The sequence below is a fragment of the Primulina eburnea genome, chromosome 17 (genome assembly GCF_022965805.1).
Source record: "Primulina eburnea isolate SZY01 chromosome 17, ASM2296580v1, whole genome shotgun sequence".
NCBI classification, from domain to species: Eukaryota; Viridiplantae; Streptophyta; class Magnoliopsida; order Lamiales; family Gesneriaceae; genus Primulina; species Primulina eburnea.
In genome coordinates, this window is record NC_133117.1 from 23,214,984 (window position 1) to 23,236,745 (window position 21,762).

Here is a 21,762-nt window from a genome sequence, read left to right on the forward strand (position 1 = left end):
ACAACAGGGGATAAGCAAATTAATGGGTTATGACTTTAAGGTAGAATATCGAGCAGGAAAATCAAATGTCGTGGCAGACGCACTTTCACGCCGAGGCGAGGAGGAGGGCTGTTTGATGGCCATCTCGAAACCACAATGGGATTTTCTGGCAGCCATCAGAGAAGCACACTCTAATACACCAGAATTACAACGCATAATTCAAGAGGTTCACGATGGAGAGGCTTTCGGGCCATGGGAAGTTAAAAACGACATTTTGTGGTTTAAATCCAAAATCTACCTTCCTCCACAATCACCACTAACTATTTCTATTATTGCAATGATACATGAAGGCTGTCATGAAGGCTACCAGCGCACTCTCCACCGCATATGACGAGATTTTTATTGGCCAGGGATGAAACGTCAAGTCCAAGCAGTAGTGTCCAATTGTTCCACATGCCAACGCAACAAAACGGAAGCAATGAAGCCAGCTGGACTCCTACAACCTCTGCCCATCCCTTACCACATTTGGGCCGACATTTCAGTGGATTTCATCGAAGGGCTGCCTACTTCACAAGGAAAGACTGTAATTTTCGTGGTTGTCGATCGTTTTTCTAAATATGCTCACTTCATTGGCTTAGCCCATCCATACACCGCAGTTTCAGTCGCCAAAATCTTTTTCGACAACATCTTCAAGTTACATGGGCTACCCGAAACAATAGTAAGTGAACGAGACGTAACCTTCACAAGCTCTTTTTGGCAGGAACTCTTTCGTTTGAGTGGTACCAAACTGTGTTTCAGCTCAGCTTATCATCCCCAAACCGACAGACAAACCGAGGCAATAAATCGCATCCTAGAAATGTATTTGAGGTGTTTTACGAGTGATCAACCGAAGAAATGGTTTGAATGGCTAGCATGGGCAGAATTTTGCTATAACACAGGCTTTCACACAGCTCTTAAGGCCACCCCTTTTGAGATCATTTATGGTCGCCAACCACCAAGCCTTCGGTCTTATCTCCCCGGCCAGGCAAGGCTGGAAGCCGTAGATCACGCACTGCAACAGCGTGACCAACTGTTACGCCAAGCTCGTGATCGCTTGCTACAAGCTCAGAATGTTATGAAGCTGCATTATGACAAGAAACACAGGTAAGTGGAGTTCAAGGAAGGGGATTGGGTGCTTCTCAAGCTCCCAACCTATCGACAGCAAAGCTTAGCATCCAGAAGCAATGCAAAGCTTTCTCCTCGCTACTACGGCCCATTTAAGGTGTTAGCCAAAGTAGGGCAAGTGGCTTACAAGCTACAACTTCCAGATAACTCGAGGACCCACCCAATTTTTCATGTCTCATCCTTAAAGAAGTTTAAAGGAGGTTCCTTCTCCAATCCAGTACTTCCTCCCCCTCCCTTGGAAGCATTTCATCCTTCACCAATGGCAGTACTGGACAAACGCACGAACCAAGGTAAATCTGAAGTCTTAGTGCATTGGGAGGGCCTATCGCCTGCAGAAGCTTCTTGGGAAGACGCTGCCATGCTCACAGCTCGCTTCCCCTCCTTCGTGTTTGAGGACAACCACGATTTCCAGGGGGGAGCAGATGTCAGGGACGCAATCCATGGGGAACAACCCAACTCAAACAAGAATCCAGCAGCAAAAATCAAGGATGTGCTATATCAAAGGTTTACACATGGAAAGTTTAGGAAATAAGGGATGAGATTGATTGAATTCTGTGTACTTTCCTTTAATAAATGCTAGAATCTCGAGCTTAGATAGAGGAATAATGGGCATAGTTCTTGGATGCCAATTTAATGCTTATCTTGTATTTAAGGAGTTGTTGATCAAAGAAATAAAGCATTCAGTTTTCCTCAAAAATATAGCTAATATTGAGATCGAGAGGTTCTCTCAAACGAGCCTCGAACTTCCAACAAAATAGGTAGACAAGGTAGAAGAAGCTACAAACAAATCTCAGAATTAAACGATCAACCCCTTCACCGGCCCATAACACGATCCTTTACCCGTACTCATAACAGAAGCACCAATTCATAGATTCATAAGTAATTCGAAACTTCCATACTCCTATAAATCCGCCGCCTTGCAAAATTTTCAAGTCAAAGAAGATGACCTCCTAATAAGTTGGCGTACAGGTGCTGGAGTGGTGTCCTTGCTTCCCATCTCATTGTCATCTGAACTTCATAGATCCAAAAGGAGGTAAAAAATTTCTCAAATCACCCTGTTCTTTGACGGTGACAGGAAGATTTGGAGGTGTCCAGTAGAGCTGCAGGCTTGGTTATTTCCACTCTGCAACGGTTGAATATTTGCTTATCTGATATCAAAGAACAAGATCTCAAGTTTGGGGTTGAAGAGGTGAGTGAGATCATTGCTTTTAAATTTTCTGTTCCTGTCACTTAAATTTAATGTGATATATAAAGGGATTTATTTTGTTGCTGCAGTTATTATGCTTACTAAAGGCAAATCTTCACTCAAAATGTGCTTTAACCGATGGATGAAACAATTCTTGAAGTGAATAGTCAGAGCAAGAGAGAATTGAATTTTTCTGATTTTTCTTTTCGGATGGGATGATAGTTTCAGGACATTTTGGATGCTCTTTGATTTTGATTTCTCAATGTCTTACATTATATTTGTGGAAGAGAATCCCCACGAGATTAATTTTAGGTTCAAGGCATTTCTTTCATATTATTGTTCATAATTCCAATGGACTGGTGAAAACATCTCGATTTTAAAATATTAGTTGATTTATCTTTATAAAAAATAATTGCACATTTTATTTTTTTTGGAAAAAAATTATTTATATAATATAAATTTATCACAAAAACCATGAATTTTAAAAACAATAAAAAGATTATTTGACACTATTGATATCTTTTGTTTTTTTAAATAATAATAATAATAATAATAATTCATTTGGACGATTTCCTTGCGAATTTCAAACTTGAATTAATTTGTTTTTAAAATAAAAATGATAATTATATAAAAGATGAAGGAGGACAACAAAACTGGAAGAAACATGGAATTCGAAAATTCAACCATCTCACTTGGTGCCAAGGGTAGTTTAGTCATATATAGCAATATATATTTGTAGTGTTCAGACTTATAAAACACCTATATGTGATGTGGCTTTTGGATCTTGATCGGCCTCTCTTGTCCTTGTATTGTTTTCTTTCAGTCCTCTCTCGAGTGTTCATACTCTCACCATGAAAGTGTCCTTGAGATTGAATGCTTTTCCGTAATTCTTTGGATTTGATGGCAGATTGGACCTCTTCGAGTGTGATGGATTGTTCCCTTCCTTACAATAAAGCGTCTCTGAAATGTTCATAAGAGCTTGGGAGGGAATTCAATGGTATCAGAGCCTTGTCGTCCTCTTCTAACTTCACTTCTATATTTTCAAGGTCATCAAGAATCTTGATAAAGTCATCGATCTGATTAGGGATCCCCTTGCCTTCACCAATTTTGAATGAGTATAATCTTTGTTTCAGGTATAACATGTTGGCTAGAGACTTGGTCATATACAACTTCTCAAGTTTGCACCACATGGCAGCTGCAGTGGTTTCTCTTGAGACCTCGCGAAGTGGTTTGTCCCCTAAGCATAGAATTATGGCACTTTGAGCCTTCGCTGCAATGATTGCCAGTTCTTTTGAATCTTCTGCTGTTGGTTCTCCTCCTTTCAAAGCTTCAACCAGCCCTTGCTGATTCAAAATAGCAAGCATCTTGATTCTCCATAATCCAAAGTCATTGTTACTTATGATGTTGGACAATTATTCCAAACCCAGTGCATGCAATCAAAGCTTTCAAGAATCCGGAAAAATCCCCTTCTAGCATTTTCACCAATTAGCGTAGCAACACTCGCATGTATTGGTTGCCTCAAATAATGCTATGAAAATGTCATACACCCCCTTACAAAATATTTCAAACATTACAATGTTGTACATCCACCCATCCTCAAGTATTCGTTAACAAAATGGAACGTCATGTGCAATTAGTCGGATTGCAACAAAAATCTTCTGAAGTAATGACAACCCAAGCTTACCGTTTGTGTCCCTCTATTAGACAAAGTAACATTAGTTTGTAAAGTTTCTAGAATTATGAAAAACAAATATTTCTTCATTGGGAATCGCCTTCAAAAATCTTTTTCGATGTAGACATGATTATTGGCAAAATAATCAAAATATAATATTTGAGACCAACAACACCTTGATTTTTTTTGTTTATGTTTGTAGCTATGTACACGGCGTGACTCCCCGAATTCAAGCAGTACAACTGAGCGTGCCAATAATCTTGATTTTGACGATCGTTTTGGTGATCACTTCCTACAGACGGCGCCACTTGTTATGTATTGGTTCTATAAAAATCAAGAATGATGGCAAACGTTCTGTTGCTTCACTACCTGATGCACCAGCACTCACGAAAATGAACAAAGAATAAAGACACCACAAGAGTTTACGTGGTTCAGCCTTGAATGGCCTAGATCCACGGGAAGAAAGACGATCAACTCTTTTATTAACCACCGGGGAGTTTTTACAAATTACAGAGATATGAATTGCACACCCTAGACTTTATCCAGATCAAGCCTAATCTCCTTGACCCTCTCGAGTTTCTGGTGTATCTCTCTCTTGTAATTCTTTTCTGGTTGTCTCTTGATCTCAGAGAGTTCCCCCTTATGTCTTTTTCAGAAGCTGACTTGCCAGCCTTTTATTTCCAGCTGATCCAACTCCTTCCCATAACGGCTCCTAACTCCCTCAACCAACAGAACCCAACTTGTTTTTCCCAATCAACAGTTTTGTGATTCTCATCGACTTATCATCTGTTGCAACTATTTTGAGAGACAACAATCTTCACTCAACAGAGATGACAATAGGTCAGATTTTGATGCCCTCCCTAATTCGGGTACCTATGGGCGGGTCCGAGCCCACCCCAAAGTAAGACCTAGCCCACCTCGTGGTCAGGAATCCAAGCCCATAATCCGAGCCCATCCCAAAATAAGCCCTACCCCCCGTGGTCAGGAACCCAAGCCTACAGATCATGGCCCATGGTTCCGAGCCCTTCGGGAGGTCGGCGATCCAAGACCACAACATGGCGGAGGGATAAGAAGATATGCTCAGCAATAAATAAGAGAATCGATAAATGCGGGATGCGGGTAAATCCCGATAATATAGGAGATAGAGTCCTAGCCGCCGTCGGGATAGAGTCCTAGTAGTAGAGGCCCCTTATCTCGGGCGGGGATCTATCTCGAGAGGAGTTCTATCCGGGTGGGGAGCTCATCCTCCCCCTATAAAATACCATGAAGGGGTACAAGGTTTGATTCATTCACAGTCTATTATTCACTTATCATTCTTATACTGCACCTTTTAGTTTGCTCCCTTGGACTGACTTAAGCATCGGAGGGGTTACGTCGGATAATCTTCCGACGCCCCCTAACTTTTTCTCTATTGTTTATACAGATCCTAGAGTCCCTCCTCGCCCCTTGGTGAAAATTTGAACACGCTCTCCGGACCGAACCCTAGGTAAAATTTTTGGTATCATCAATTGGCGCCGTCTGTGGGAAGTTGCAAAGAAAGAGATAAGATGGTGAACACGGAAAGCATGATCAATGGAAACCAAGAGGACCGGAATACTCAAGGCAATCAGAGCCTCACCGTGACCGAAATAACACAACTAATTACGGCCACGGTGGAGCAAGTATGGGCAAGGCATGGTGGGGAAGGCCCGACCTTCCCACTCCTCGGACAAGAAGGCCAGCTGGAAGAGATGCAAAAAATGAGGGAAGAGATCGATCAGTTGAAGGATAATCGGAAGGAGAATCCTCCACTGACGGCCAGGGCGGTGCCCTTCTCTACTGAAATATTAACCGAAGAATTGCCAAAAAATTTCAAGTTCCCCAATATCGTCGAGTATGACGGGAAGGGAGACCCCGAAGACCACCTGGCGCGCTTCGAAAATGCCGCACTCCTTCATCAATATTCAGACCCAATTAAGTGCCGGGTCTTTCTCACGACCCTAATAGGGTCAGCGCAACAGTGGTTCAATCTCCTCCGACCAGGAGACATCAGAACCTTTCCAGATTTCAGCCGAGCTTTCCTCCATCAATTTGCGAGCAGCAAAAAGCATCCTGTCACTCCTTATAGCCTTTTCACTATGAGACAGCAAGAGCACGAGGGCCTACGGGCATATATGCGGAGGTTCAGCGCTGTGGTCATCGAAGTACCATCTGCGACGTCTGATCTATTAATTGGTGCCTTCATTCAAGGGCTGACCACGAAAGATTTCCTCAAGTCATTAATTAAAAAACCAGCGAGTACTTATGATGAACTTCTAGCCCGAGCAGAAAAGTATGTCAATCTGGAAGAGGTCCAGATAGCCCGAGCCCATCAATGGAAGGAGCCGCCTAGCAGCCCCAAAAGGCCTAAACCAGTCAAGCCCGATCCTCGCTCTGATCGGCCAACCCGATCAGAATCCTTGGGCGAGTTCGCCACGTATACCCCGCTCAAGGTCAGCAAGCTCCGAGCCCTCCAAATATGTGAGAACAAATATCTTATCCAGAGGCCCCGGGGAAGTGATCAAGGACCCCGAAGGCCCAGGTCGGATAAATATTGCGATTTCCACAAAGATTATGGACATACCACCGATGAATGCAAACATCTGGGCCACGAAATAGAACGCATTGTCCAACAAGATGCCTAGATGAAGGACGTCTTAACTCAGCAGGGATCTGATTACCGACCCCCGAAGAGGGCTAGGGAAAATCCCGACCCCGGTGATAGGAGAAGGAGGAGCCAACCCCGTAACGAACAATACCCTCCCCCGGAGCAAAATCAGCCCGAACCTAATCGACAGCCGCGCCCTCCCCCTCGTGGGATTATAAACATGATATCAGGGGGACCCACTGACGGGGACTCTAACCGAGCCAGGAAGACAAGTAGCAGAAGATTGACAAATACGGAAATCACTGAGGTGAAAACCCGAACAGGACCTCTCATATCGTTCGGGCCAGAGGACCTGGTTGGGTTGACGGACCCCCATAATGACGCATTGGTCATCCGAGCTACGATAGCTAATTATGAGGTGGCACGGATATTTGTCGACTCTGGAAGCTCAGTGAATGTACTCTTTCAAGAAGCCATGGATCAGATGGACTTAGGGGAGTATAAAGTTGAGCCAGTATCAACACCGTTGTTTGGATTCACTGGACACGCCGTCCAACCCATTGGCATGATAAATATGTCACTCACGCTGGGGGACGCTGGTACGAGAAAAACAAGGATCATTAGTTTTATAATTGTAAATGCCCCCTCAGCGTATAATGCAATTCTAGGATGACCAGCCATGACCGCTTTTTCAGCTGTCGCCTCAGCACTGCACCAAAAGATCAAATTCCCGGTTGGCACGGAGGTCGGAGAAGTAATCGGAGATCAAAGAATAGCACGAAAATGCTATGTGGAAGAAGTCCGGGTTGAGCAGAAGGCCATGAAAACCGACCACCCAGGCCGACCAGGCCTTCAAGAGCACGATCATCTAAACATGATAGGGGACACTGCCCTAGCATCCCCGGAGGAGGAATGTGAAGAAACTATTATCTCCCCTCCCGCAGGGGCGGTCAAAATAGCAAAAATAATGGGCGAACCCTTGAAGAGTCAGGTAATAGCATGCCTTCGGAGGAACAAAGACATCTTTGCCTTGTCCGTGGCCGACCTCGTAGGGGTTAGAAGAGAGGTAGCCGAGCATAAGCTTAATGTTTCAAGAGAATTCCGACCCGTCATTCAAAAGAAACGCCATTTCGGACCTGACAAAGATGCCATCATCGAAGAACAGGTGGGAGACTTATTAAAAGCCGGACACATCCGAGAAGTGCACTTCCCAACCTGGTTGTCAAATGTCGTTTTAGTCCCTAAATCCTCCGAGAAATGGCGCATGTGCGTCGACTTTCGCGATCTAAACAAAGCATGCCCCAAGGACTGCTATCCGCTGCCAAGGATAGATCAATTGGTAGACTCCACTGCGGGCCACGAACTACTGAGTTTCTTGGACGTCTATCAGGGGTACCATCAAATCCCATTGACAAAAGAAGACCAAGACAAAGTGAGTTTTGTGACAACCAAGGGAACTTACTGTTATGTCGTCATGTCGTTCGGCCTTAAAAACGCCGGAGCAACGTATCAAAGGCTAATGGATCGGGTTTTCGGAGGACAAATAGGGAAAAACATAGAAGTATACGTGGACGACATTCTCATTAAAACTAAAGTGGCCGACCAATTCATAGCCGATCTGGAACAAACCTTCCAAACACTTCGTGATTACCGGCTCAAGCTCAACCCAGGCAAGTGCGCTCTGGGGGTCCGAACGGGAAAGTTCTTAGGATACATGGTCACAAGAATGGGAATTGAGGCAAATCCCCAAAATATTGAAGCCCTAACCACCATGGGCTCCCCTCGGAATCTACAAGAGGTCCAAAGATTAACGGGAAGGATAGTCGCCCTAGCTAGGTTCATTGCCAGATCGGCTGAACGGAGTTTCCCTTTCTTTAAGGTACTCCGGAAAGCAAAAAACTTTGAGTGGAACAAACAGACTGAGGAAGCCTTCCAAGAGTTGAAAGCATACTTAAAAGAGATACATGTCCTCCACAAACCTGTCCGAGGGGAAGAGCTGTTGGTCTACTTGTCAGTCACCCCCCGGGCCGCCAGCTCGGTCCTAGTAAGAAGAGATGGGATAACCCACCAGCCGGTCTACTTCGTCAGTCACGCACTAAGAGGATCCGAGCTGAGATACACGACCCCAGAGAAATTAGCCTTGGCCCTGGTCATCATTACCAGAAAATTAAGGCCTTACTTCCTATCGCACCCCATAAGGGTCCTCACCAATAGTACCCTCGGCAGAATCGCAGAAAACCCGGACACTTCAGGAAGGTTAATCAAATGGATTACCGAGATCAGTGAGTATGACATCGGGTATGAGCCTCGAAAGGCAATAAAAGCGCAGGCCTTAGCCGACTTCGTGGCTGAAACAGTACAGCTAGAAGAAGAGGAACGATGGAAAATCTTCGTAGATGGGTCCTCCTGTCAGACAGGAAGTGGGGTCGGAATCATACTCATCTCCCCGTGGGGAGAGGAAACAGGAATTTCAATCAGGTTAGATTTCAAAGCATCCAACAACGAAGCCGAATATGAGGCTCTCCTCTTGGGACTCAAAGCAGCCCGCCATCTGGGAGTTTCCCGAGCCACCATATACTCGGACTCCCAGTTAGCAATCCAACAAAGTAATGGAAAATTTGGAGTAAAGGGCGACAAAATGATCAAAAATGCCCAAGCGATGAATAAAGCCAAAGAAGAATTCTCCGAGCTCATCTTAGAGCTTATTCCTAGAGCAGATAATGAGAAAGCCGATCGACTGGCCAAACTGGCCAGCGCTCTGAGTTGGGAGACTGAGCCCGACCCGACGGGACGGGAGCTGGTTTCTCAACTCGAACAGTTCGACGACCTGCTAGCTGATGTAAAGGAAGGAGATTGGAGATATGATATTTATCAACACTTGAGGCATGGAAAGTTGCCTAGGGAAGAGAGGAAGGCAAGAGAAATCAGGAGAAGGGCTCTTCGATTTGTAATTATCAACGATGTTTTATTCAAAAGGTCCTTCTCCCGACCGTTGCTAAAATGTCTGGGAGAAGAAGAAGCTAATTACGTGCTTCGAGAAATACACGAGGGATGCTGCGGAAATCATCTGGGAAGCATGGCCCTTGCCCGCAAAACGCTGTTGGCGGGTTTCATCTGGCCAACCTTGAAGAAAGATGCCTCTACCTTGGTCAGAGCTTGCCACAGCTGTCAAAAGCATGCCAACTTACAAAGGAAACCGGCCGAACTCATGAGGGCGGTCGTCGCCTCATGTCCCTTTGACCAATGGGGCATAGACATTGTAGGACCTTTCCCATCAGCCGCAGGGCAGAGGAAATTCTTATTGGTGGCGATCGATTACTTTTCCAAGTGGGTAGAGGCCGAGCCGCTCGCCCGAATTACAGAAATCGAGGTCCTCAAATTCTTATGGAAAAATATCGTATGTCGATTCGGAATACCCCGAAAACTCATCTCAGACAATGGAAGACAATTCTGTGGGGCTAAAGTCAGGGCCTGGTGCGAAGAAATGAAGATCCAACAACTGTTCACATATGTGGCTTACCCCCAAGGCAATGGACAGGTTGAGGTCACCAACCGAACGATAGTGCAAGCGATAAAGGCTGGGATAGGAAAGGCCCAAGGCAGTTGGGTGGAGGAACTCCCGAGCGTACTTTGGTCATATAGAACCACACCCCAAAGTGCCACGAAGGAAACCCCTTATAGCATGGTGTATGGAGCCGAGGCGGTGTTGCCCGCAGAGATTGGGCAAGAAAGCGCTCGAGTCACAGGGTATGGCTCGGATAATGAAAGTTTTCGAGCTATGGAATTGGACTTAGTGGAAGAAAAGAGGGAGAGAGCCAAGGTAAGGATGAACGCCTACCGTAAACGGATGATCCGAGCCTACAACAAAAAAGTTTATCCCCGGGTTTTCAAAGAAGGAGACCTGGTGATGAGGAAGATCCAGCACCATGGAGAGAGAGGAAAACTTGACCCGAAATATGAAGGCCCCTTCAGAGTAGTGGGGAAGGCCGGGGTCGCGGCCTATTATCTAGAGGATGCTGAAGGAAAAAAGGGTAAAAGGCCGTGGAATGCCCAGCATTTGAAGAAATATTATGCCTAAAGAATAAGAAAAAAGGGGGAATAGACTGATACCACCCACCCCGCACATGCTAAGCTTTTCTTTTTTAATTAAGTAAATTTTGGACGTGGTTATGACTGGTAGTTTTATTTTAAAGATATTTTGAACAAGGATATTTACACTCATATAAATAAAGTCCACGAATGTGGCACTATCATTACAGAACGCCGACCACCGGGTCGGCACCATTCAAACCCACGAATGTGGGGTCTCATATAAATAAAGTCCACGAATGTGGCACTATCATAACAGAACGCCGACCACCGGGTCGGCACCATTCAAACCCACGAATGTGGGGTCTCATATAAATAAATTCCACGAATGTGGCACTATCATTGCAGAACGCCGACCGCCGGGTCGGCACCATTCAAACCCACGAATGAGGGGTCTCATATAAATAAAGTCCACGAATATGGTATTAATCTTGCAGAAGCCCGACCACTGGCTCGGCAGCATTCGAAACACATAAAAAAAGGACTCATGTAAATAAAATCCACGGAGGTGACACTGACTTAGACAAGATCGATCGCCGGCTCGGCAATTCGCTGGCCCATCAGACTATGATTTGACACAAGACGGGGTTTCTGTCATTTTTTACTTGGGGGAAATAATTTTCAAAGGTAGTGATGGGACAATCATTCCGCTCGGGCCGTTCATTTGTTAGAAAAAAAAAAGGAGATTTTCAAGATTAGTAACAGGACAAACATCCAGCTCGGGTTTTTACTTTGATAACTTGGCAAAAGAAATTTCCCAAAACCGAGCCCGAGCAGCCATCGTGATCAGATATCCTATACCAAGTTTGATAAGCAATAAAAATTAAGGGCAGGCCAAAGAACGATTCGCTTGCATTAAGTTAAACCAGTCATTACAAAATGCCAAGATCGGCCTACAAACATAAGAAAATTAAACTAGAGGGGACTGGGGGTCGGTAGCATCGCCGTGGTCGGTTTGGCCCTCTGGTTCCAGCGCTTTTCCTTCCTCGGGCATCGCATCCAAAGCCTTATCAGAATCCAGGAAGGTCGCAGGATGGTCGGCCTCGGAATAGCCGTTGGCTCGGAATTGGGCCAGACAGCCTTTAAACCCCTCTTCAAAATAGACCACTGCCTTCCCCGCACAAAGCCTCTCAAAGTCAGGGGATCGGATGAATGCCTCCCTTTTTTGAGACCAAATAACCTCGGACTCTTCCTCTCGCTTCCGAGCCGCCTCTTCCAAATCTCGGATCTTCTGCTCGGCAGCCTTAAGATGGTCTTGGGTGCCCTCTAGCTCACGCCGAACACCATGAAGCTCATCATCATGCTCGGCCTTCAAAGCACGCATCCGCTGAGTTAACTCCCGATGCCGAGTCAAGATATCCTCCATACTTCGAGCGTTGGATTGGGCCTAAGTACGAGCCTTATAAGCTCGGATGGTATACTCGCCGACCCAAGCAACAGTCTAAAAAAAAATAGTATCGAAGTGGTCGGAAATCAGTAGGATGTAAAGTGCATAGACACAAAGAGACATACTTGCATAAGTCCGAGGGCTATGGATTCTTCAACTAAGGAGTCTGGGGCGGAGTGCAAAATCCCTAAGTCACACGAGGAAACTAAGTTTTGGACCATCCCCAAAGGCCCGCGCCCATCAGGATGGGCCAAAAATGATATGTCCGGACTACGAGGGGCTCTCATCCCCTCATGGGTCACCAACTCAAGCTGAGAGGGGGTCTCGTATATCCGACCTTTCCCCTTGCCCGTAGAAAGGTTGGTCGACTCAAGCACAGGAGGGCCTAGGGGTTGAGAACTCGAGCCCGACCCCTCTTTCATAATCTTCTTCTTGGAAGGCTTGGGACCAGGGGACTCGGATAGGGCAGCCTCAGTGGAGGGTTTAGCTTTCTTCCTCTTTAACTTGGCCATTTCTGCCTTCATCTCCGCCTTCATCCCGGCCTTCATTATGCGGTCGTCTGCAAACATAACAAAACAGTAAGAGGACGGGAGGAAGCAGCATAGATATAGTCATGGGAAGGGAAAAGAATTAGGGGTCGGAGGACCCTACCTATGTCCCCTCCAGCCCCACTTTCTTCCGACTGAACCCGACATGGTAAAGCAAGTCATCCTCTACTAGACTCTCAATATTAAAACACCTCACACTCATAGTAGCCAGGAAGTTGGTAAAGTCATGGGTCGGTGCAATGGCGGTTTTGGGTATGGTAAAGTTCATAACCCAGTCCATGTCGCAACGCCACAGTTTAGGGGACTTCACGAAAAAATATCGATTATGCCACCTTTTGTGGGAGTCCGGCTTCCCTTTCAAAAATTTGTGATCGGGGTGGATAGACAAATAGAACCGACCCGGGGCAAACTTTCTAATTTGTAGAAACTTCAACAAGTTCCCGATCCTAATGGGAACCGCGAAAAACTTAAAGAGAACACCCAAGGCCATAAGAGAACTAATGGAATTGGGACTCAATTGGCTCGGACATATCTGAAAGTAGCCACATATGTTTTGGATAAATTTGGGGACGGGGAACCTCAGACCCATCTCCACCTGGTCAACATAAAAGGTATGGTATCCGGGAGGTGGAAGATGGGCTCGGTCCATCCGACCAGGGATTCGTATCTTATACTTACGGGGCATACCCGATCCCTCTCTAATAGAGGGGCCCAGGTCGGGATCAAGGTGGGACGCTAAGACCTCATACCAGGGTCGGCCCTCCTCCTTTAAGCGAACTTCATCGGCTTTCAATTGCCTCAGACGCTGTGACTTCTCCACTCGGGTCTCAGAAAGGCCGGGCTCGGAACCCTCTATATTCACTCCTCGAAGGTCACCAAGGGGCTCGGAAGGACCGTGCTCGGATCTAGAGGGACCAGGTTCGTCCGCTCCAGAGGGAGGTTCATCTAGATAATTAGCTACTTCCCGGATGGCCGACTCATCAGGGGAAGACATCTCCTAAATTATGCTAAGGGAGAACAAAGGAACTTACATAATACAGGGGTCAGATCACACTGGTCGATCGTCAACGCGCTGGTCGGACAAGCTCTCGAAATTTTGGCAGAGTAACAGTTCGGGAAGAACAAGTGGGAAAATGGGAACAGCGTCCCTCATTTTATACTAAGAGAGGCGTGATGCTAGTCGTCCGATTGCCCAGCTTCAAGGGCCCGGATCTTCTTGGGAGGTGTACGGTTTCTTGGGGAACCGTGATGTCAGAAAATCTGGACCGCTCAATCACTTGTCACGCGGACGACTCCAGGACCGACCGATGTGCCACGTAGGAGCAAAGAAGCACACCAGCAATATTAATAAAAATAACGAAAAAAAAAATTATCAAACAAAAATAGGGCTCGGGACCCGACCAGGTTTGTTAAGTCTAAACTTCATACTTCCTTTAGACTAAGAAGGGGTACTATTGATGCCCTCCCTAATTCGGGTACCTATGGGCGGGTCCGAGCCCACCCCAAAGTAAGACCTAGCCTACCTCGTGGTCAGGAATCCAAGCCCATAATCCGAGCCCATCCCAAAATAAGCCCTACCCCCCGTGGTCAGGAACCCAAGCCTACAGATCATGGCCCATGGTTCCGAGCCCTTCGGGAGGTCGGCGATCCAAGACCCCAACATGGCGGAGGGATAAGAAGATATGCTCAGCAATAAATAAGAGAATCGATAAATGCGGGATGCGGGTAAATCCCGATAATATAGGAGATAGCCGTCGGGATAGAGTCCTAGTAGTAGAGGCCCCTTATCTCGGGCGGGGATCTATCTCGAGAGGAGTTCTATCCGGGTGGGGAGCTCATCCTCCCCCTATAAAATACCATGAAGGGGTATAAGGTTTGATTCATTCACAGTCTATTATTCACTTATCATTCTTATACTGCACCTTTTAGTTTGCTCCCTTGGACTGACTTAAGCATCGGAGGGGTTACGTCGGATAATCTTCCGACGCCCCCTAACTTTTTCTCTATTGTTTATACAGATCCTAGAGTGCCTCCTCGCCCCGTGGTGAAAATTTGAACACGCTCTCCGGACCGAACCCTAGGTAAAATTTTTGGTATCATCAGATTTAAATCCGACCGCTTGTTAAACCACCCACGTCTGGAGTTGGTTCAAACCAGTCAAACAGGTTGCGAGATGGGTCAAAGGACACGTCCCATATATATATTATGAAAAATATATATTTCATATATATATACATATATATATGTATATATTATAAACAATATTTTTTTAAGCATTTTTAAAATTAAATGTTAGCGGGTTCGTGGGTTAACCCAAGTTGGACATGAAGGATATTGAGACAGACCGACGGGGGCGGTGGCACGTGTTTGGCGAAACTCGTTTGAACACATCCAAACCTACCTCGTTGCTATCTCTAACATCAGCATCATATCTCTGATTATTTCTATCGTTATGTCTCATCATCTTTTATGGTTTTAGCAATGTTACAGAATTAAAAATGAATCATTGTCAACATCAACTGAATTTCTCAGTTGACCTTAATCATGAAACAACATTATCGTTTATGTCAAAAATAGTAATTTTCATTGTAAATATATGTTGGATCGACCCTTTCACAATACCAAATATGCCAATATATTAGGTGACCAATTAATTTCTCAAATGTCCCTAAAATTTTCAGATAAATTGACGTCAATTACTTTATAAATCAGGAATTAATCGAACATTCTCCTGAATTCTGCTGTAGGAATGAATATCCAATTCTAGATACCTCAAGCGCAAGTACATTGAAGTAGTTCAAACATATTATAATAACTAGGAGTGAGTCTCATGTGAGACCGTCTCACGGATCATAATCCGTGAGACGGGTCAACCCTACCCATATTCACAATAAAAAGTAATACTCTTAGCATAAAAAGTGATACTTTTTCATGGGTGACCCAAATAAGAGATCCGTCTCACAAATAATACCCGTGAGACCGTCTCACACAAGTTTTTGTCAATAACTAGTGCTCGTTTGTATGTATTGCATGGTCACACAGTTGGAATAATTATCTATATTTTATCAAATTATTATTTTTAATATTTTTAATTATAAGTGTTATCTAAAAATTTAATAATATATTTAAATAAACATTTTTCTAAGTACTGAAAATGGATAAAATATATGTTGTATATTTACTAAAATATGTTTTCTATGATATTTTTTTATTTAATAATAATATCGTTATTTTTGTAATTGGATATAATTATTTTCGGTATTTAAAAAATATTATACTAAAGACATCAAAAATAGTTATTTACATGAGCGTATACAATAAGTAAACTCATATTAAAATAAAAGGGAAATATGCAATAATCAGCATATATATGTGTATATGTGTACGTGCAATTGCTTGCTTCACACATAAATTATATATTTTTACAGGTTGTGGGATCCTTTATCCAATGGAAAATAATCAACAACAACATAATATTGTTGTTGGTGATCTCTCTCTTGAGTCTTCATTGATCTTCATCTTCCATTTATAGGCGCTAAGTTAGATCATACAGTGAGACTCAATTATTATATCCGTTGCATTTTGAATTCGTTCATTGGACTTTGTGTCTCGAATTTTCGACAGCCCTTGTAAAACGTTTTGTCTTTAATGCTATGATGCAACGTTCATTATTGTCCTTTGACTGGAAAAATTCTTTGTATCTTTGTGCATAGCTGGAATCCAATAGAATGAGCTTGTCTTGATCTACAACTGAAAGATTCTGACTGATGCTCCGAACTAGTCAGCTGAACTGATCTTCAGTTGGGCTGCTGAAATCAGTTGACTCATCAGTTGAACTGATTTCACTATCGTTCAGTTGGACTGATCAGCTGAGCTCTTCATCAGTTGAACACTCCTTCGGCTGGTCAGGCTTCTGACGTTCTCCTGTTGAACTACCTATCAACTGGACAATCAGCTGAACTGATCAATTGACGTAACAGTTAGACTGATACAGTTTGTGCGATCAGTTGGGTCTTCAGTTCGCGATGTAACAGCTCGTAAGTGATCCTAGCTTTTGCACACTAAGATAGATTATCAGTAACACAAAATAACAAGTTTTGTTAACATCAAACTGTTGGATAAATGGATAAGAAGAGCATTGAAGGTTAAAGGAAGTGGGAGTTGTCCCACATTGTAAAAGTAGACAAGTGAAGTCTTCCTTATTAACTCTAAGTTCGAGTTAGGGGTTTGGGCTCCAAGGGGTACCAGAAGTTTTTAGACGGGGGAAGACACTAGTGAGCTATGTCTCGGTGTATTAAACACACGCGCACGCCCGCTCGGCCTGCTCGGCTCTGCTCGGTGTGGTGTGGTGTGGTGTGGTCTTTGACCAATATTAATCTTTTTGGACAAAATTTGGTTGAAATTAAATTTTGTTGCGCCAAGATGAGAGATGAGGAAGGCCTTCGGAACAGAGATGTGCGTGCGGGTGCGCCACATCTTGCGCGTATGCGCGCTTGGTTCTGGATTTTGGTCATTCGAACATAACGTTGCGCGCGGTTGCGCCGAATCTCGCGCGGATGCGCGTGAGTTCCTGTGCGGGATGGCAGAATGTTGCGCACGCCCATTTCCGGGCTTCTTCTGTGCGCGGACAGAATGTCGCCCGCGGCCGCGCGTAATGTCGCGCAGCCGCGCGCGAGGCGCTGTTTCCGAAAGCACCAATCAGTGTGTGCATCTCTTGGCTATGTTTGCACCTGCTCCAGGCTGCTTTTCCACCAAACCATGTGTCCTTTGCCTAGAAATGTGTCTCTTCTACGCATCTAGTCTGGAGAAACGTGTCTCCTCAACGCAACCGGTGATCATCTATAAATAATCCCTCAAACCATATTCAAAGGCTGCTGAATTTTTTGCTCCATCTCCTCTTCTCATATTGCTACATTCTATAATTTCGAAATACTTGGAAGTTGCTGCATATATTGTTCGCTGATTCGAGACTTGTAGTGCTGCAAAAACTCGAAGTGAAGTCGTTGTATCTTGGGGACGATTGCCTGAAACGTATAGCACTTTGATATGGGCAATTTCGTCTTGCGGGGAAAGGATCTTCCTTCCCTCGACTATATCTTTTTGCTGCTGTTGTTCGTGATTCAAGACCAGACTTTCAGAACCAAAGAGAAAAGGTACCAACAATCGCAAGACGAAATTTTTTGTTTGTTCTCTTCTCGTTTCTGAAGAATGTCGACTCCTCCTACTGTTCCTGCGCCAATGCCTACCGTCCCTACTGCTCCTGCACACGACGAAAAGCCTGCAAAGTTTAATGGTGCCGACTTCAAACGTTGGCAGCAGAAAATGCTCTTCTACCTCACCACACTAAGCCTATCTCGATTCCTCAAGGAGGAACCCCCTGTCATTGCTGCGGATGATGCTGACACCCAACGAAGATCTGCTCTCGATGCATGGAACCACAGTGACTTCCTTTGCCGCAACTACATACTTAATGGCCTCGATGATACACTATACAGTGTCTACTGTTCTGTTAAAACTGCCAAGGAACTTTGGGACTTGGAAAAGAAATACAAGACAGAAGACGCGAGCATAAAGAAGTTCGTTGTTGGCAAATTTCTGGACTTCAAAATGGTGGACGCCAAATCTGTAATAAGTCAGGTACAAGAAATTCAAATTATTATTCATGACTTATTGGCAGAGGGGATGGATATCAATGAACCATTCCAAGTGGAGGCTATCATTGAGAAATTTCCACCGATGTGGAAAGATTTCAAGAACTACCTTAATCACAAGCGCAAGGAGTTGAAACTTGAAGATCTAATTGTGAGGCTTCGTATTGAGGAAGATAGCCGATCTTCTGAAGCCAGAACTCACAAAAGAACAATGGAGGCCGAGGCCGAGGCAAATTTGACAGAATCTAGCTCTAGTCACAAGAGAAAACGTCCTACGAGTGAGAAGAAACAAGGGCAGGCCAAGAAGTTCAAAGGAACTTGCTACAACTGTGGCAAACCGAATCATATGGCCAAGGACTGAAATCTTCCAAGGAAAGACAACAAAAATAAGAAACTAAAGCAATCCAACGTCATCGAAGAAAGGAATGTACCGATAGATGTATCAAAACTTGATATATCCGCAGTTGTGTTTGAAAGCAACTTGGTGGATAATCCAAGGGAATAGTGGGTAGATACCGGGTCCACTAGCCACATTTGTGCAGAAAAGAGTATGTTTCTCATCCTACACTACTGTAAGTGATAGGAAATTGTTTATAGGAAACTCTACGACGTCTGAGGTCGTAGGAATTGGCAAAGTGGTATTGAAGATGACCTCCGGCAAAGAGATAACATTTTGAATGTGCTGCATGTGCCAGACATTCGAAAGAATTTAGTTTCGGGATCCTTGTTGAGTAAGGCGGGTTTTAAGCTTATATTTGAATCAGAAAAGTTTGTTTTAACCAAACATGGAGTGTTTGCAGGCAAAGAGTACCAAGATAATGGACTCTTTAAGATGAATGTAATGAATGTTTACCGCCATGAGGCGAAGAATAAAGTTAATGATTCTATTTACTTGTTTGAAAGTTCTAATTTGTGGCATGAAAGATTAGGACATGTTAACTTCAACACATTACAAAGACTTGCGAATTTAAATGTAATACATGCATTTAAAAGAAATCCACAAGAGAAATGTGAGATTTGTGTTGAAGCAAAGATGGTCAAAGCTCCATTCCATTCTGTGACAAGAATTACTAATCCACTTGATTTAATTCACACCGACGTATGTGATTTAAAGTTTGTGCAAACTCGAGGTGGGAATAAGTAATTCATAATATTCATTGATGATTGCACAAGGTTCTGTTACGTCTACTTATTGAAAAGTAAAGATGAAGCTATAGAAGCTTTCAAAAATTATAAGAATGAGGTTGAGAATCAATTGAGTACACAAATCAAAATGATTCGAAGTGATAGAGGTGGAGAGTATGTCGCTCCATTTGAAGAATTTTGCACTAACTCTGGCATTATTCATCAAACTACGGCACCATACTCACCTCAATCAAATGGAGTTGCAGAACGTAAAAATCGTACTCTCAAGGAGATGATGAACGCGTTGTTGATAAATTCTGGCTTACCTCAAAACTTGTGGGGGGAAGCAATACTATCTGCAAACCACATTCTTAATAAAATACCACACAAAGGGAAAGATGAAACTCCATATGAGTTATGGAAGGGTCGCAAACCATCTTATAAATACCTAAAAGTGTGGGGGTGTTTGACTAAAGTAGAGATACCAAAGTCAAAACAAGTTAAAATTAGACCCAAAACTGTTGATTGCAATTTTATTGGATATGCCTATAATAGTAGTGCATATAATTTTTTGGTGCATAAGTCAACGATTCCTGATATTAATGAAGGAACGATTATGGAATCAAGGAATGCAATATTCTTTGAAAACAACTTTCCTTGTAAGGAAAGAAAAGAAGGTTCCATTAAACGATCTTATGAATCTACTAATGATTCTAAAGAAGTCAATGAAGAACCAAGACGTGGAAAGAGAGCAAGAATTGAAAAGTCCTTTGGTCCTGATTTTATTACTTACATGTTAGATGATGAACCAAGAACTATTCAAGGAGATCTATCCAATCCCGAAGCTCCTTTTTGGAAAGAAACCATAAATAATGAAATAGAATCCATCATGCATAATCATACGTGGGAGTTGACTGATCTCCCTTCGGGTTGTAAGCCTTTAGGATGCAAGTGGATCCTTAAAAGGAAATACAAAGAAGATGGATATATAGACAAATATAAATCCTGTTTGATGGCTAAAGGGTTCAAACAAAAAGAAGGATATGACTTCTTTGACACATACTCTCCAGTCACTAGGATTACTGAAAGCGGACCGGTTACGGTGGCCGGAAGCGCAACGGAAGTCAAAATTTTTTAAATTCAAGCAAGAATTTTCGTCCACCATGTATATTGTGCAATATTTACATTTTTCAAACCATACATAGGATGTTTAGAAAATATACCTATCAATCTTTAAAAGATTGATGAATGGCACCAACTTTGTTGTCAAACAACAAAGCTCTTCAAGGCATGAAGATCTACAAGCTCCTCCTCCAAATCCTTGAAACTTTCCTTCAAATTAGGCCCACCACTAACTAGGAAGATCCCCTCATATTTTGCACTAGAAAAATATGAGGATTTTTCAAAGAGAAGTGTGTGTATTCTTCAACAATTGAAGAACAAAAATGAAGAAAAATGGGAGAGAAAGGAAGAGAGGATTTCGGCCATGTGAGAGGTGAGGAATGAGGGAGTGAAGTCTAGTCTTGGGTGTGGGAAAAGTTGAGAGAAAAAGTTGCATGCCTTTGCAATTTTTTAATCAAAAGTATTCAAGACTCTTCACCTCCCAAGCATGCAAGCCCTAGCATGTCTCACATATATTATATGGTTTTTAACACATTAAAAACCATGGACTAAATTTTAATTATCTCAAACACATTTGAGATTAATTAAATACTACTTGAATTTATTCAAGTCCCACTAGTTAAATAATTATTTTAATTGAGCTCTACAAGACTCAATATAATTTAATTAATTCAACACTTGAATTAATTTAATTATTTAGACTCTACTAGGTCCACTAGTGTTTAATTAATTCAACACTTGAATTAATTTAATTTAGTCCTCAATAATGTTTATGAAAATCACAATTTTCAACTACATTATTTACTTGGCCAAATTTTAATCTTAGGAACACTTCCATAAATTAAAATTTATATTTCTCTCATAGAAGTCATACTTCTATTTTTCTTTACACTTATAAACTCATTTATAAGTCGTTCAACACATTGAACTATTTTCTCCTTTATAGAAGTCATACTTCTAATTTTCCTTACGCTTATAAACTCCTTTATAAGCCGTTCAACACATTGAACTATTTTACTTCTCAACGGGATCTAGAAAGCTAGCACTTGTGTGGCCCTCAATGGTTCATTGATACGACTAGCCGTGGGTTCACATCTCCATGTGATTCGGACTAAACATGTCCTTATACGAGCATACCCCAATCGCTCCATTCTTACTTATCAACACCTTGATAACAAGAACGTCATAACTCAAGTCTGATAGTACCCAACCA

The 21,762-nt window shown here is 43.3% G+C and overlaps 3 protein-coding genes and 1 long non-coding RNA gene across 4 annotated transcripts; all 4 read left to right on the top strand.

Annotated features, from left to right (window-relative positions):
* Nucleotides 1-2,099: 2,099 nt before the first annotated feature.
* On the top strand, nt 2,100-2,615 carry LOC140818064 (uncharacterized). The gene is made up of 2 exons (XR_012114903.1): nt 2,100-2,332; nt 2,419-2,615. It is a non-coding gene; the product is annotated as an uncharacterized lncRNA (long non-coding RNA).
* A 2,933-nt stretch (nt 2,616-5,548) lies between these two features.
* LOC140817959 (uncharacterized) lies at nt 5,549-6,664 on the top strand. The gene has a single exon (XM_073177752.1). The coding sequence runs from the start codon at nt 5,549-5,551 to the stop codon at nt 6,662-6,664; it is 1,116 nt and encodes a 371-aa protein (XP_073033853.1).
* On the top strand, nt 6,665-7,300 carry LOC140817960 (uncharacterized). The gene has a single exon (XM_073177753.1). The coding sequence runs from the start codon at nt 6,665-6,667 to the stop codon at nt 7,298-7,300; it is 636 nt and encodes a 211-aa protein (XP_073033854.1).
* Nucleotides 7,301-17,859: 10,559 nt separating this feature from the next.
* Nucleotides 17,860-18,663, top strand: LOC140817961 (uncharacterized). The gene has a single exon (XM_073177754.1). The coding sequence runs from the start codon at nt 17,860-17,862 to the stop codon at nt 18,661-18,663; it is 804 nt and encodes a 267-aa protein (XP_073033855.1).
* Nucleotides 18,664-21,762: the final 3,099 nt, after the last annotated feature.